Consider the following 17,615-nt stretch of genomic DNA (forward strand, 5'->3'; position numbering starts at 1 on the left):
TATTATTCTGAACAGCTGGATTCCTGCTGAATAAACTGAAAGAGTATAGAACCCTGTGAGACATTTCTGCTGTATAGAAGAGTCCTATATATCCTAGAAATGGTGGAAATACATGAATAATACACACAACTTCCTTGGTGATATATTCAGTGTGTTCCCACATATATTTAAACATTACACTCCTTTACATTATCGCCATTTCTCCAGAGATAACACAAACTTGTGACCAACATTTAAAAAAAGTTTCTATAAAGAATCAGTGGCTGTTGATTTACATCTGGAAATGGGAAATGAAGCAGTAATGTTCCCCCTGCTAGTTCTTTGTCTAAAAGTCAAACCCTTAAAATGATCACCAGATGCTTTTTGAATAGACTCCAATTTTTATTTATTTATTTATTATTTTTCTCTGGAGTCTGGACCTCGACTATGCCTTGAGCAAGAAATCTGGCCCTTGACAAAAAGTATTTGATTACCCCTGCCTTAAAACAAGTAATGGACGCCAATCTTCCACCCTTGGCTTATTCCCTCCTTCATATGTGTTTCAAAACGCCATCATTGCAAAGATCGTTCTTCAGTGCTAATATAAATTGCATAAGGTGAGCTGCAAAGGGGGAGGGGCTTTTGCCCCTTTTTTGCTTTTGTATGATGTATAATGGAGGCATAAAAAGTGAGGACGGTTCTGCTTGATTTTTACATTAGAAATTAAGGTTTTATCTAGCACGTAAGCTGCCACGTATCACTAGAAACCTCCCAGGACTATGAAATTACAGAAACAAACAAAATAGAAACCTTGAAAACGGAGAGTTGATTTTATTTATTCATACCATTTAAACCCCTTTGGTTTTGCAAGCCCTTGTGACAGAGTGGCCGATTTTCAGCAGGGCTGCTGCTGACTTATGCTGCTGTCAAGCTCCTGGACCTCGCACAACGATGCAGAGCCGGGATTTCTGCCGCCATGGCCCGCAGATCGTAGCCCCCGGCCTGCACCTTGCCTGCCCTCATCCCCACCCGCACCCTGCCGCGTTTCCATGCTCCGAACCCTGTGCACCCGGAGCCGCGGCCACCCCATCTCCAGGTCCCTCAGCCCCCTCCGGGACGCCTCTTAACTGCCCCGCCGCAGCGCACGGTTCCCCGGCCCGCTCCCAGCCACAGCCCCCGGGCCGGGCAGCGCCAGGGCCCGTCCCGCCGCTCACCTGCGTGCGGCGGGGGCCGCCCCTCGCCAGGGCTCCCTGTGCACCGCCCCGCTCCTCCTCCGCGCTGCGGCCTTCCGGCTCCGGGGCGCGTGCGCGGGGCAGCGGCATGGCTACCGGGGCCAAGCGGAGAGCGCCGGGGCCGCCCGAGCGCCGGGAGCCGGGCGGGGAGGAGCAGGACTCAGACTCGGAGCAGCGGGACTCGGCCTCCGAGGAGGAAGAGATCAGCGAGGTGACTGGCGAGAGGGCCGGAGGCGCCGCTCTGCGAGCTCCCGGGCCAGCTAGAGCCGCCCCACCCGCGTGGGGCTCGCTCCGCCTTCTCCTCCCGCTGTCCCGGAGCCCTTCTGTTTTACTGCCCCCTTGCCAGGGCCGCCCTCCCACTTTTGCTGCCCCTCTTCCCCTTGCCCTCACTTCCTCCAGCACCGGGCTACGCTTTTCTTCTCCCTGTCCCTTCTTAACCTCAGCCCGTCAGACCCAGTTACACGCTTCACCCGCCCTTGCCTCAGTTTCCTCAGCTGCAAATTTGGGAAAAGGCTCTGTGCGTTGCCCTTGCCTCCAGGCACTGCCCCCCCCTCCAGAGCTCCCATTGGCCGGGGCTGGGGAACTGTTCAGTGGAGGTACCTGGAGGCGCAGCAAGGGCAGCACCCAGAGCCCTGTGTCCCGTCCCCTCCACTCCAGGGGCGTGGGGCCAAAGCCTGCCCTGGCCCCGGTGCGTGCCGCTGCCACCCCGGAGCGGGCTGGAGCCCGAACCCCACCTGCACCCCAACTCCCTACCCTAAGCTGATTGACATGAAGTAGAGGAAAAAAAGGCATACAGTTTTGCTATAACTTTGTTTAAGAGAGATTCTGCTTGCCAACCATATGTGTGATACTTGCTGTCTTCTGCTTATTCGCAGGAAGTGAATGTTGAATTTGAAGCACATTCGATATCAGATAATGACTATGATGGGATAAAAAAATTACTGCAACAGGTAGACTCAAAATATTCTTTCTTGCTCCTATTCAGATTTCTTCTGTTAATAAATAGCTTCCAGAGCCTTAAATTGTCATCAGGCACCATTACTAGTATCGATTTAATGTTTTACTGTGCCTCAGTAGATGAAGACATGAATAATTACAGCTACAACATGCATTTTTCTAAATGCAGTGGTTCCAATCTGTGACCCACAATGCACACCCAGATAGACCATAGTCCCTTCTTTCTCATTATTCTCAATCTTCAAGCAGTGGTGGTTCCGGAGATTTGTATCCCACTTCATTGGGTTTCTAGAGGGTTTTTGACCAACTGTAGTTTTAAAAAGTACCTGTCTGCACCCTATTTGGCTGCTTCTGCCTCTCTTAATTGATGATTCCTCTTTTTTCAAATTCAGTCTCAAACAAACTTGCAGACTGTGCCAGAATTGAAAGGGTTAAATACAGAAGAGGACAAACCAAATGCAAAGTGATTTGAAGACATTAGAGTAGTTGGTGCTGCAGGCAACTTGGGGCAGATTAGGTTTATTAATGCTTGAAGTCCTACACTCTGGGTAAGGAAATAAGCGATAAATGTACTAAATGGGATTGGAGGTTAAGAGCATGGTGTAAGAACATATAAACAGATTATTTTAAAGAGATTTTATTTTGATCTTGTCGTCTTAATGCTGTCCTAACGTTTTCATGTAACTGAGCACTATAGCTGCCTCCAAAAATATGTGGGAGCAGGCTGGGAGGAGGTTCATAGAAGGATCCAAGTTTTAATAAGTAGTTCACAACTGGAAAATTTTAGACTGTTTTCAGAGTACTTGTTCTTTTTTTTTTAGCTGTTTCTAAAAGCTCCAGTTAATATCGCTGAGTTAACTGACATATTAATACAACAGAATCACATTGGGAGTGTTATCAAGGTAAGGGCTTCCATTCTTGCTAATTTAGCACGGTATAATTTTAAATTGGAGTGGAATAATTGACATCCCCTTCATAATATACATGTAGCTAAGAGTTCTAGAGCTCAAGCTGTTGCAACTTAAAAGTACTTGGATGTCACTTGTATGTTCATGTTCTAATCCTCTCTTTAGAGCAGTGGTTCTCAACCCATGGCCCAATTAGCACACAGCTGCCGCCCAACTATGTGCTAGAAAACCCAGGCACGGTGGGTCCGGGACCTGGCTGCTTGGGCCCAGGACTCTGCTCTTGGGCGTGCTCTGTGGTGGAGTCTCTGGGCAGGGGTTGCTGGGCATAGAGGTTGTGGGGAAGAGGGGTATTAGCAGGGTCGGCGCTGTGGTTCTCAACCTGCGGCCCACAATTATAAATAGGTTGAGAACCACTGCTTTCAGAGGTTCAAGTGGAGTTTTTGGATGACCTCAGCTCTTGACATGGTAAGTGAACTCTTCTGTTCCCTTTATCGAGTCTGAACTGAAGTCAAAGCGTTGCAGACAATCCATGTTCCTGTGTCTCTGTGAGTAACTAACAAGAAGCGTTGTGGTGGGGTATAGCACTTACAGTAGAAAACACTGTATTGAACATTATTTATAACCTCCTATTACAAATCTCCATTTTCTCTTGCTTATAACTTTGTTAAAAATTCTCCTTTTGAGGCTGAAATTTTCCATTCTTCATTTCAAACAAATGAGGCGTGGTGGTGGTGTTGTTGTTGTTTTGGGGGGGAGGGGAAGTTATGATATTGAGGGAAATTCTGGAGTAGCTGAGAAATAGTGTTATGTATGTGGAAGAAGAAGCTTTCATTTAAAAAAAATGTGACTCCCTTCCCCCTAACCCCCCAATTTAAAATTGGGTAAAACTCTGAACCAAACAAATTTCTGTCTTGAGTTTCTGATTGGAAGAAAATAATTATAAGCAAGTGAAAAATCGTTTCTGTGCACATTCATTGAACATCTAAGAATTTAGCAGAGCCTAATGAAAACCTATCCCCCAACCCACTTGTGAGATGATGTAGCTGACAGGGGGAATTGCATATTCTTTCTTCCTATCCTGACTAGAGGGTTGGGTAGGTATGAGTGCTGCTGTTAGGACTACTTGGGTTAGGGAGAATGTAAATGTTCACTGAAACACATTAACAATTTCTAAAATAAAATAAACTCCCTAAGATGCCCCTCCCTCTGCAAAGAAACTTGGATTTTTACGGTCTGCATTCTGCTATGTTTTTCTAAATCTAAATAATTTACTTTAAAAGCATTTCTATTTTTAGTGCAAAGGGAGGTTACTACTACTGCTATTTTTGACCCTGCCTTATAAAGCTGTCTCATGCCAAGCAAATGGTAACATGAAAATTTGCCCCTCCCCAACCCATAAAACTCCAAGTATGAACTGCAGTATCCACTTAGACCATTACAATACACAATCGTGTCATGCCAACATATTTTCAGAACTGTGGTTCCTTCCTCCAAGAAATTGCTAGCTGTCTATTAGATTTTGTTTCTTAATCATTTAAATCTAGAGCCTTGTAATTTGCATTTGGTTAATCTGCCCACTCCATAATATTCTCACATGCACGCACACACACTTTTCTCTCTCCAGTGCTCAGGAGAGTTTTAATAGTAGAAAACTGTCAGATGGTCTCATTTCAAAGACATTATTACTTTTACAAAATACGCCCCAGAACATTACTATTTATCATTTTGAAGTATTATGAATAAAAGTAAATTACTCTGGTCAGATAAATGAAGTACCTTTATATGCATATTCTTGCTTTCTTAAAATTTGTTTTTACACAATAATTCTATTGCAAGTAGCTGAATATGGGAGTCTCCCAGTCATTGGTGTGAATTAGTGAAGTTCTGCCTGGAAGTAGATAAAAATTGGAGGTTGTATCATATTCTTATAAAGATTTAACAGAATAAATTATTTAGACAACCTACAATTTTTCACACTTTTAATGTTCTTGTCTCTTAAGTAATTCCATAGACTTGCATAAATGCTTTTAGATGTGCATAAAACATCCTGGACATAGAATAATGGTGCTGTTTTTTGTTTTGTTTTGTTTTAAAAAGCAGCTTGGTATTAGTTGTCCTTTTTTACTTTTGTTAAATAGCAAGCAGAAATTCAAGAAGAAAGTGATGATGAAGATGATGATGATGATGAAGTCTTTGGCTTCATAAGCCTCTTAAACTTAACTGAAAGGAAGGTCTGTAATACAGATTAACTTCTGGATGGTAATATGTAGAAATTAAAATGCTTTCTATTCATACTGTCTCACTGAAAATTACATTGTAGACATTAAGGCAAGTGCCAGATCATAGAATCGTAGAATATCAGGGTTGGAAAGGACCTCAGGAGGTCATTTGGTCCAACCCCTGCTCAAAGCAGGACCAATCCCCAACTAAATCTTCTGAGGGACACAGGAGGTTCTCCATCACTGGGAACTCATCAGCTAGCGTCTAAATCAAGGCTGGTTGTCTTTCAAAAAGATCCACTCTAGTTCAGCCAGAAGTTTTTGGGCTTGATGGTTGTCTCTCTTTTTTTTTTTTTTTTTCCCTTGTCACTGTCTACTCAAATGCCTTTTATACTACCAATAATTTAATTGTTCTGAAATTGTGTTCCGTTTCTATAAGGTTATACCAGAGGTCTCAAACACGTGGCCCATGGGGTTATTTTCTGTGGCCCGTGAGCTCCTCATGGCACCCCCACCCTCCCCCGTCATTTACCTAGAGTGGCTCCAGCCCAACATGCACTGGGGGCTGGGCAGGCTCCCTGCCTGCCCGCCCTGCCTCTGTGCCGCTCCTGGAAGCGGCCGGAACATGGGGAAGGGCAAGGAGTCTGTGTGTTGCTCTTGCTTCAGGCCGCGCTCCCAGCAGCTCCCGTTGGCCACGGTTCCCCATTCCCCCATTTCGGGGAAGGGGTTGGAATGGGGGCAGGGGAGGAGTGGGAAGAGGGTGCGGCCCTCGGGCCAATGTACTAGTCCTCATGTGGCCCTCATGGTCGTTTGAGTTTGAGACCCCTGGGTTACACTGTAAAGCATCTGTCCATTGTGTGGCCAAGAAGTTAGGTTGCATTCTTACTGTAATAATAGAATAGCACTGTAAGAGTTTTGGACAGGCCACTAAGAATTTCCAAATAAAGCTCATATTTCTGTTAGACCTTACTATTGTACAGGTCATGTCATGATGCATTACAGTCTTCTAAAAACATATTTAATGCATTTGTAAGGCAACTAGAAAGGCATTCATGTCACCTGTACCATAAAATAAAAGTTACCATGCCAAATATACAGACAACCAGGCACAATGACTTACTTACCTGATGATTCTTTGGCAGATTTCACCACCAGTCAAAAGGGATAAAATATGTGCAGAGAACAGAGGTGAAAAGAGGCCAGTAAATACAAAATCCAAGGGAACAATATTTAATTAATAATTCCAGATATATTCCCTTCATTATTCTATAAACTCATCTTGGGTTTTGGATTAATCTAATCTTGTGATTTATATCATTAGTTCATTTTCGTGCTTGGAATTACATTTTTCTATTAACTTGATACCTTTGCATATAGAATGTGTTACACTGTGACTTTCATTACCATTTTCATCTAAAATATTGTAAGTGCTTACATGGCCCTCATTAGCATGGTATCTGAGTGCCCCACAGTCTTTACTGTGGCTGCTGTGTTAGGTAGGGAAGTGTTGTTATTCCCATTTTACAGATGGAGAACTGAGAAACTAAATGACTTGCCCAAAGTCACACATGAAGTCTGTGATGGAATAGGAAATTCAGACAAGGTCACTCAAGTGCCAGGCTAGTACCCTAACTACTGGACTGTCCGTCATCTCATGTTTCATTAGTTGTCGGGGTTGTTCCCCTTTTTCATGGTGGTTATGCAGAGTGGAGTTGTAACTCATAGCTGCATTGTTACCATTTAGGAACCTCAGCCTGCCATCACCTTGAGGTGATTTTCAAAATCTACAATATTTTAGAGACTATTGCAGGAAATTGCCCATGGGCCTGTTGAATACTCTCTTGAAATTCACTTTCAGGTTTTCTTATGTAAATAATTGTTCTGGAATGTAAAGAAAATGTACCCTTTGATTCCTAGGGTACTCAATGTGCTGAACAAATAAAAGAGCTGATTCTAAGCCTGTGTGAGAAGAACTGTGACCAGAGTATGGTTGAACAGCTGGATAAGCTCCTAAATGACACCACCAAGCCTGTGGGCTTCCTACTAAATGAAAGATTCATTAACGTACCACCACAGATCGCTCTGCCCATGCACCAGCAGCTTCAGTAAGAGTCTTTCTAAACATGATTTTGAACAGTAATGTTTTTCCTTCAGATGTCTTCAGAAACCTTATTTAAATGGAAATGCGTTGAAGGAGTGGGAATGATACCATAGATTTAAGTAAGAAATATATCAAAAGAAAAAATACAATTGTTTTATTTAAGGTCCTTGATATTGACTTTTAATTTCTTTGATATTACTTCTTTATGCATTAAAATTCCTAATCATTGTCTCTTGAAGAAATAGGAAGCCACTTTAAAATTATGCCACATACTACTGGAACAGGATAAGTGTGTGAATTGTAGTTGATCTTTGTATTGAAAATTCAGCAAGCTTATTACAAATTATACAACTTACAGCATTTTAATAACGAGTATCTGAGGTATTTTTGTTTACTGTGATTAACTCAGGCTTTGGGATGGAAATCTTGGCTTCAGCAGATTTGTAAGTGCATAATCTCTGGATGAGCCATTGAAATACTTTTTAAATCAGCATCTGAGATGAGTGTAGAGGGTTAGGTACTACTTTGTCTCCCAACAGGGTTCAGTGTTATCAAGACAGATGTTTTGGAAAGAAATGAGCAAAGAAAGAGTAAGCAGAGATGTCAAGGAAGGGAAAAAAATCTAAATTTACTTGTGGCTTTGATTGAAATGTAAGGTGTAGTAAGATGAGAGAGAGGACAGGACATCCTTTCTGGTTTTCTCTGTGTGTGGTGTGTTTGGTTTTTTTTTAAACAACTTTCTGGTAATCTGATAGTATTTTAATAGGAAAATGGACACCCTTTGCTCTTCTGTTTTTTTCCACTCTTCCTATCACAGGTCGCATCACTTGCTGGCCTTTCTAATTTGTATACTTCCAAATGCCAAATTAGGTTTTCTTTGAAGCATTGCCTCCTAGTCCTATTTAGACACTACCTAATCTCCCACAGGGACAGGTTTTCTCTCGTTTAGATCTGCCTTTCCACTCCCATTTGTCTCATCTCCTCTTATTATTCAGGAGAGAATTTTTTTTTTCTAGGACACTTTGGAGTTTCAGTGCTTTTCCCCTTTCCCCTTTGGAGTTTCTCATTCCTTATTAATAACTCCTTTGAAGGAGAATGGCAAATTCTGTTGTGGTTGTAATTGGGAGATATTTGACTTTGGCTTTAGCTGGTTCATCATCTTTCTCTGTCTCGATCTCAGTGACCGCCACCTTCCTCCCCACAGTTTTAAATATGTCTGCAGAAATTAATTTCTACTGCTCCTCTGGATTGGAGTTTTCATGATCTGAAGCAAACACTTCAGCAGGGGCACTGGAGCTTGTGGAAAAAGATGGTCAGAAGTGTTTGAAGAGGCTGTGTTTTTGCGTCTTCTGGCCTTTGGACTTTCTTTTTCTTAGGCCTTTTGAGAGAGGATGATTATCCCCACGATGGGGGTTCTTGTCTTTCTACTGTTCACTGTCTCTCTCTTTTGGGGGGATTTATCTCAAGACAATGGTAGGTCTCTAACTCCTGTGTTCTTTATTTTCTACTATGTGACAGGAGAGGAAGAGTTAGGAGTACATCCTTGAATGAGCCAAGAGTTATCTTGGAAAGAAAAGAAGTTGTAAAAGATGCCTAGCCAGATAGCTCTCTTGGCCACTTCAGAAATGAGGGAAGATCTTTGAGCTTTTCCTTCTGAGATGGATTTGAGGGTTTTGTGGGGGTATTATTAGACTTACCCCAGAACCTTACCTGATTGGTGAGAGTGGTCCAACATATTGAGTCCCGAATGCTTAAGAGGACTGACCCAACTTTGTCAGGTTGCCTGTGAAGGGTTTTAGACGTGTGTGTTGAGATGAATGCGGATCCCCAACCAGATCATCCAGACACTGAGCCCCTTCTCTTGACAGAATAAGTGTCCTTGGTCTGGGAGTGGAGGTTCCTATCTCTGGATTCTGACGTCTCCTCACAGAAGGAACTCTCCTGGCCTTCTGCTTGGTCTACTCTACTCTGAATTGGGAGATAGAAACAGAAAGTCGGAGATCAGCTGGTTAGTCTCTTAATCTAATGTATCAAATTGGGAGAGAAATGAGGATTCCAAAAGTTTACACAGGTTTAGACCCCATTTTATTTTCACACTATAGTTTTAATTTTTAGCTATAGAAATAATTTTTAACACCACATGTGGGATCCAAGTATTTTGAGTAGAATGTAATGGTGATTATGATAGGGATACATGTAGTTAAGAGTCAGGAAACATGAGCTTTATGTCAATGAGAATGTAAAAGGGGAGAGCCTCACAATGAAGGTGCAGTATCTACTTTGTTTTTTCCTTATTCTGTTACTCTTAAACAGACTGAGAAATATACATTCTCAGCCATCACTCTTCCATTACTGGCTTAGGGATTCAATTGCAGCTAATTGTGCATTAGTAGAGAGAGTTCTTGCAAACATCAAGCATTCAGAAATTGCTTTTAACAGTAGATTTGGGGTTCTTTGTATTTGCCTTCTAGTATTTGAGCATTTATAGTTCACGTTTTCTAGCTGTTATCTGCAATCATAAAGGCTAGAAACATACCTTTTTTTAATGAAGGATGAGATGCTTGGACATCGCTCCATGAGTTGGGTCTTCAGGTAATGTTGAGAGACTTTCAGTAAAATAATAAGATTTGTAAGAAGTTGAAGATTTGCGGGACTTGAAATTAGCAGTGATCAGAGCCTCTTTCCCTCCCCACCTTCACTAAGACTAGTCAGAAATGGCCAGTCTCCTGAATAGTAGATGGAACCACACATTTGTCCTTCCATCAGTGGAAAAGGAATTTACACAGGGGAATCCATGCCTTACTGAAGAGGGAATGGCCAATAGAATATTAACACATCCAGAATTAAGGAAGTAGGATTCCTAAATCATAGCTCTGGACTGGGAGGGGTCTTTTAACCCACAGAGGCTGAATATGCTGGGGTGCTCTGCCATAGAGTGCTGTTGTCCATCCTGGGGACTAGGGAGCAGAGAGTGACTTTAGAGGTTCAGAAGCTAGGGGAACTGAGCACTCTTGTAAAGGAAGGGGCCTTTCATTTGTTTGGGTTGAAAGAAGCCGGGAATTTGTTTGACTAAGGTCCAGGCCTCATTTAATTTTAATCTACCATTGTTGTTAGGGAGCTTTCATCTGCTCTTTTAATTAGTAATATCGATCTCTAAGAAATGAATACTTGTGGAAAACCTATAACTGTCTCTTTGCTTTTTTGTTTGATAAAGTTTTAAATGACTTGTCTGAGGAGGGACTGGGGGAGATTTGAGATTTATTTCCAGTGGAACATGACGCACACAATCAAAATTCAGGTCTTGGGCTCCTTTACTGGATGGGGCTTGCAGCTCTGCAGTGGCAACACACTCAACCGAAGGGAGGGATGAGAGCATCCAGTCTTCTTCGCCAGACAGAAGTCTGTAATTTATAAGGGCTTCTGGAAAGGGGCAAAAAATAAATAAAACTGAGGATCAAAGAAATGAGCTAGTTTTTGGTTGGGGAGGAAACCACTCCTATGAATTGTAGTTAATGGTGAGTGTTTAGTTAGGTTCTAAGCATTTACCACCCCAAGAACATAGTGTGTCCTTAGTGAGGGTTCCATAACAGGAGAAATGTTTTATGAGGAGTAGAGGATTGGTTTTGTTGGTGGTGATTTTAAGAGTAACTGACTGCAGAGAACTTTTCAAAGAAAATTACTGCCATAAACTCATTTATTAAGTCAATATAGCTATTTGAGTGACAACTATGAAGATTGGGCAAAGCATCAGTATCTTATTGCATTATGAGATTTGTGTGCATTTAATGGGACTTTAAAATATTCTTTATGTAAATAATATTTGTCTTTAGGAAAGAATTGGCTGAAACTCAAAGAACAAATAAGCCATGTGGAAAGTGCTACTACTACCTTCTCATCAGCAAGACCTTTACAGAGACAGCAAAGCGCAGCTCTAAGAAGAGAGGAGAGAGCACACAGCAGAGAGAGGAATTAATGTTTGCAAATGCAGAGGAAGAATTCTTTTATGAGGTAACAGACTTCAGATACCATTAAATCCAATTGCATGATTTTTCCTTAGAGCAGGGAAATGGCGGTTCTGACTCTACTTATTTTTCAGTAATAACAATGGCCTTTCTTACTGAGCCACTTTAGAAACCTGACTTGCAGTGATTATGAAAAGGTGGTAAAATGATCCTTTTAGTTAAATCCAGCTGCTTTTTGTGTAATTACTATTGAAAGATGCACAAATTATTTTTGCTAATGTAGGATATTTATACTCACTAACTCTTGACCAAAGTAAACAATGTTTTGTCTTGAGGAAACCTCTGAGAGCTGCACTACTACAGATGCAGATTATAAAATGGCACTTGGCTTTTTTATAGTAATTTATGGATATTTATTTACAAGAAGTCTCAGTGACATGGTGATAAAAGCACTGGCATGTGCCTCGCCTCTGTTTACAGCAGCCCTCCCACCGTTGCTACCACCATTGGAGCTGCACCAATGGTAGTGTAATGGTGTGAGACTTCCCATAAATGCTTGATGTAGACAAATTCTTCAAGGGAAAGATCAGCTGTTACCTTCAGTGTCTTGATCACACAGAATTAACTGGTTATCTTGAGGGTAATGTTGAAGGGATTTAACAATGGATTCTGAACTAAGTGAAACATCTGGTTGAGGATCTATGAATGAAATTTCCAAGTTTTGGAAAAGAATAGACAGAAGTGACCAGAAGCACAGAGTTTAACGGTCTGAATTGGCCCTTCAAGGTTTTTAATCCTAGGGGTGGAAAAAACCCTTTTCATTCAGAGGCAGTTGTACCCTCTCTATAGTCTTCTATTTGAATCTGCGTAAAAAGTTATAACTATTTGGAAGAGCATGATTCAAAGAATCAGAGCAATTGCATCTTTCAGGCTTCTAGGAAAAAAGAAATCTGTGGTGTTGTGAAGGACCAAATCAAATTGTTGCATGCATGATTCATGTAAAACATAAATATTTTCCCCTCTGAATCCCCAAAAAGTAGATCATCTTCTCATAAACAGACATCAAATTTATGCCCTGAGAATCCTTCCCAAGAAACTTGGCAGATTCCAAGCTCTGAATCTGTGCTGCTTTTGGTGTTGTACTCTTCCCCAAATCATCCATTTATTTTTTGTTCTTTTTTTATTTAAAAAGACTGTTCAGAACAAATCTTCTGAAGAGCCAAATGTATGGATGTCACTATCCCATTTGTTTTGTATGTTCCGTTTTGGACAAATACATTAATAAAAAGCACTAAAATATCAAACTGGAGCTGCTATTTATAATTTCCTGAGGGTAACCCTGCCACTCAGTTCTGCTGGTCCAAGCCATATACAAAGGGGAGGATGCAGAAAATTAAATTTAAAATATAATTTGAAATGCATGGAATTTTTCAGTGTTCTTTACTTTTTTCAGAGCTTTAAAAACATTATTCCACAGGACTGCTGCTATGTCAAGAACTCCCTGTTCTTCCTCTCTGATGGCAGTGCACACAGGGTAAAATGTTGGCACGTGACACCTCTCTCTCCCTAGCACAGGCTAATAATTGGCTGTCATTCTAATACTGGTCATTTAAGAAGAAGAAAACTTTTTAAATTAGAAGTCTAGGCACATTCGTTATGAGATTGCAAGAAATACTGCTGTGGGGTGTAAGAGTAACAAGGAGCTAAGAGTTTTTCTTTTTGTAGTAGGGTCTCCTGGACCTGAATTTGAACTTTATGCACACCAAGTGACCAAAAACCAGCATGTAGTAAAGGGACTTTCAATTCCAAGTTGCTGTCGCCATGGGTCTTGTATTCTAAAAGGCCTTTTTGTACTCCCAAATGTTCTGTCATTTTAAATTACATTTTTTTCAAGATTTAGTAATTGTTTTTGTTCCAAATTATAAGTATTTTGAACTTGTTTGAAGGTCTCAATCTGGTCACACTAGTTTCTTGTAAACCAGTCTTTCTGGCATTTGTTATACAAGTGTCATTTTAAGTAAGATCAGGGAAGTTACATTAGCTTAGATGTATTTAATAACGTATATGCAGAAAATAAATAGTCTGAGTATGTATCCTTCCCTGATCACATATAATGTTAATTAGATTGCTACAAACTACTGTTAAGTATAATGAGCAGCTGATGATTGAATAAGTATGGAGGAGCCAACCCCTACTCAACTCACTGTGCTACATTGTGGTCCTTAAAATGTAATTGAGGGAGTGGAAGAAAAGCTTCAAGTATACCCAAACTTAGAATCGATTAAACGTTTAGGCCCCCATTCTTCAAACTGTTCATTCTTGAACAACATCTCTGGGTTAGTTATATGGCTCTCCCTCAGTGGAAATTTACATTCTTGAGACACGTGTTATATAGCAAATATGTAGGAATCAATGGAAGGAGGTTAGATTGTTTTCCCCCTTACTGGTTTAGGATAATACTTCTCTAATTTGTGAGAGATCTGGGGAGGGGGGGATTAAGGCTGCATTTTCTCCCTGAAACTTCAAATATTTGATGTGGGGTGGTAGTTAAGGACACTACTCTGCAACATACAAATTGAATCAATAAATATAAACAGAAACATTATGAAAAATTTACAGTATTTGGAAAAAGTGTCCTCTCTAAATAACGCAGTTCCAAGGATTTCTCAAGGCTCTATGAAGATTCTATGTAAGGTGTATGTAAGGTTTTTATTTAGTGCCTCTCACCTTGGTATCTAGGAATTTAACATTAAGATTCCTAATGCCACTGTGAGGAAGGGAACTACTACATCTTTTTTTTTACAGATAGGTTAATTGAGTCACAAAGATGTTAACTTTTGAACCTGTAAGTCTGTGATTGAAGTGATTCTTTAGCAGTGATTTGAGAAGAGTATAATTGCTGCAGTCCTTCCACGCACTGCCCCTTCCCCCACCCCCAAACTGTATCAAGCTGACATCCTTGCACCATTGGCCCTCCGTCACCATACAGAGCCTCTCTGGCATGCATGACAGCTCCTCTTGCCCTGCTTCAGCTCTTGCTATGAGTCAACTTCTTCCCCCATGCCCCAGGTCTGCTGCTTCCTGGCTTTAGAGAGTTAGGGGTTCACTAGCAAGCATGGGTAGTATTCTTGGTAAGAGATTCAACATGACCTTCCCGTTACTGGCTGGAAATCCCCACTCCCTGCCACAGTAACTCTTAAGAGCCTGGCTATAATACCTGATTGTAACACCTAAGTAACTTGTCCAAGCTAGTGACTGGAAGACCAAGGAGGAGTTCTTCTTACATTTCATTTGTCCCCCACATTAACGATAATGCACATTACACAATGAATTCAGTTTGTTTTGAGTGTATGATATGAAATGCTAAGTGATGGCTTGTGAAACAGGATACTGAGAATATTTTATTTTAGTTTTCACTGGATTTTTCGTAGGGATTTTTTCTGTTTAGCTTGCACTCCCATAAAACAGAACTTTCTTTTTTTACTTCACTTAAAATGATATGCATAATAGCTTTAAAACTAATTTTTGTAACATAATTTATAGAATCATAGAAAAGTTGGGCCGAAGGAACCTTGAGAGGTCAGCAAGTTCTTTCCCCTATGCTGAGGCAGGACCAAGTAAACCTAGACCATCACTGACTAGTGTTTGTCCAACCTGTTCTTAAAAATCTCCAGTGATGGGGATTCCACAACCTCCCTGGTAGCATATTCCAGAGCATAAACTACCCTTATAGTTAGAAAGTTTTTCCTAATATCTGAACCAAATCTCCCTTGTTGCAGATTAAGCCCATTACTACTTCTTCTGCCTCCAGTGGACATGGAAAACAATTGATCAGTGTCCTTTTTGTAACAGCCTTTAACATATTTGAACATTTATTTGGTCTTTCCTCAGTTTTCTTTTCTCAACTTTATATATGCCAAGTTTTTTTAACCTTTACCCCAGATCAGGTTTTCTAAACCTTCTATCATTTCTATTGCTCTTCTCTGGACTCTGTCTAGTTTATCCACATATTTACTAAAGTGTGGTGTCCAGAATTAGACAGTACTCCAACTGAGGCCTCACCAGAACTGAGAAGAGTGGGCAGCCCCCTTCCTTGTCCTACATACGATATTCCTGTTAATACACCTCAAAATATTAGCCTTTCACAACTGCATCACACTGTTGATTTATGTTCAATCTGTGATACACTGTAATCTTCAGATCCTTTTCAGCAGTACTATCACCTAGCCAGTTATTCCCTATTTTGTATTTGTGTATTTGATTTTTCCTTCCTAAGTGAAATACTTTATGCTTACCTTAATTGAATTTCATCTTGTTGACTTCAGACCAATTCTGTAATTTTGTTAAATTTGGTTTCAATTCTAATCCTGTCCTCCAAAGTGCTTGCAACCCTTCCCAGCTTTGCGTCGTCTCCAAATTTTGTAAGCATACTCTTCCCTCCATTATCTAAGTCATTAATGAAAATATTGAATAGTAACAGACCCAGGAGCGACCCCGGTGGGACCCCACTAGATAAGTCCTCCCAGTTTGACAGTGAACCATTGATAACTACTCTTTGAGTATGGTCTTTCAACCAGTTGTGCACTCACCATATAATAGGTTCATCTAAACCACATTTTCCCAGTTTATTTATGAGAATGTCATGTGGGACTGTCAGAGGCCTTACTAAAATCAAGATTTATTTATTTCTGTTTTAGAAAGCCCTTCTGAAGTTCAACTATTCTGTGCAAGAGGAGAGTGACACATGTTTGGGAGGCAGATGGTCCTTTGATGATGTACCAATGAAACCTTTGCGAACTGTTGTGTTGATTCCATCTGATAGGATGAATGCAATCATGGATAAACTGAAAGAATATCTCTCTGTCTAGACAGTTTCCTTGGATAATGTTTTTATAAAGCAACCATGCAAAACTATATGCCTTTTGAATAGCTTCCCAAAAGTTTTATGATGTCATCAGTGTTATGTTCCTGAGGAATCACCTTTGTATACTAGTGAAACGTGTAGGTTGTACAACTAACAATGTCAATCATACTGTTACTATAAAATACTATATCCTAGTAGACTTTGGAGTCACCATTAAGAATGCAATTAAAAAAACCCTACATCCCTAAGACTTCTAAAGAAGTTAATTTTTCTTCTCTTTTCTGTTAAATACTTGTGTATTTCAAGTTGAAAAAACATTGAATGGATTAATTTGGGGACATATTGCACATACTGGTTCCGTTTGGTTGAAAGTAGTTGGATATAATCCATTGAATAATTCATCTTTGTTCAGCAGGAGTTTGGGGATATTTTTCATATTCTTTGTCTTACTGTTTTATTTAGTGTTCCTCTTTCATTGTTGAAACAGGTGATAAATGATTACTTCCTGCAGAATCTCCTTGCTTTCACTAGGAGGCAGATTGCTAAAATATTATTGAGGTGCCAGTTCCACAAATCTGTTGAGAAATGGAATAAAATATATTTTTTAAAAGATGAAACTTTAAATGCTTTATATATACATCATGGTTTGTGCAAAAAAGTGCTTGGAGCCAGTGATATGTGCAATTGCATATTTAATGCATCAACAATTGGTATTAGGTTTAGTTCAAAAAGAAATACTGCCACCAAAATATAGCTGTATGTTTGTGCTCGAAGCAGACTTGCAAATTAACATGCTCAGCCTGCACTTGGAGTGATTGGGTTCAGTTCCCAGTGCTACAAATCACATTAAATATTAATTATGGAGTTTTTCTGTATTTGAGTGCACAGCATGCTCAACAAAATACAGAAAGAAGGGTGCATTCTGTAGAACCCTGGGAAGGAGAAATCAGGGAAACTTTCCTGGCAGTTGTATGGGATGACTCAGTTGCATAGGCATATAAAAAAGCATTTGCTGGAAGTGTCATTTTGGGGGGAAAAACTGGTTAACTTTCTCAAATTATTGTAATAGAGGAATCTTGCTACTTTAGCTTTTTGGTCTTAATGCTAAAGTACATTTTCTGTTTTTAGAAATGCATGTTTAATCATTTTAAGGACATTCTTTTTTAAATGGATTGAGTACAATGACAGACTTTGAGATGTACAGGAAGATGCAGTGTGGTACACTCTGATGTAGGGAATGTACAGTCTGATTTCCTGTATTTTTTTTAGTGAAAAACTTAATAGAAGGTTGGTATACATACTATATGCCATATAGTGTTATGCAAAGACACAGCATAGACCAGTAAATATAAACAAAATAGAACTGGGCCCAGCGAAAGCTGAAAATTCCAAG

The 17,615-nt window shown here is 40.4% G+C and overlaps 1 protein-coding gene and 1 pseudogene across 2 annotated transcripts; one reads left to right on the forward strand and one right to left on the reverse strand.

The window, feature by feature from the left end:
- Positions 1-1,263: 1,263 nt before the first annotated feature.
- On the forward strand, positions 1,264-16,839 carry LOC115654959 (BRCA2 and CDKN1A-interacting protein-like). Of its 2 annotated transcripts, none has more exons than XM_030569889.1 (7): positions 1,264-1,413; positions 2,087-2,161; positions 2,990-3,070; positions 5,215-5,307; positions 7,213-7,400; positions 11,227-11,404; positions 16,056-16,839. In XM_030569889.1, exons 1-7 carry the CDS (start codon positions 1,300-1,302, stop codon positions 16,224-16,226), a joined length of 900 nt encoding a protein of 299 aa, XP_030425749.1. In that variant the 5' UTR covers positions 1,264-1,299; the 3' UTR covers positions 16,227-16,839. The 2 variants fall into 2 exon arrangements, with proteins under 2 accessions (XP_030425749.1, XP_030425748.1); XM_030569888.1 differs by having other exon boundaries at positions 1,265-1,422.
- The window catches only part of LOC115654518, a 32,235-nt pseudogene continuing 31,300 nt past the window's right edge, over positions 16,681-17,615 (reverse strand).

Source organism: Gopherus evgoodei, chromosome 7 (genome assembly GCF_007399415.2).
Source record: "Gopherus evgoodei ecotype Sinaloan lineage chromosome 7, rGopEvg1_v1.p, whole genome shotgun sequence".
Taxonomy (NCBI): Eukaryota; Metazoa; Chordata; order Testudines; family Testudinidae; genus Gopherus; species Gopherus evgoodei.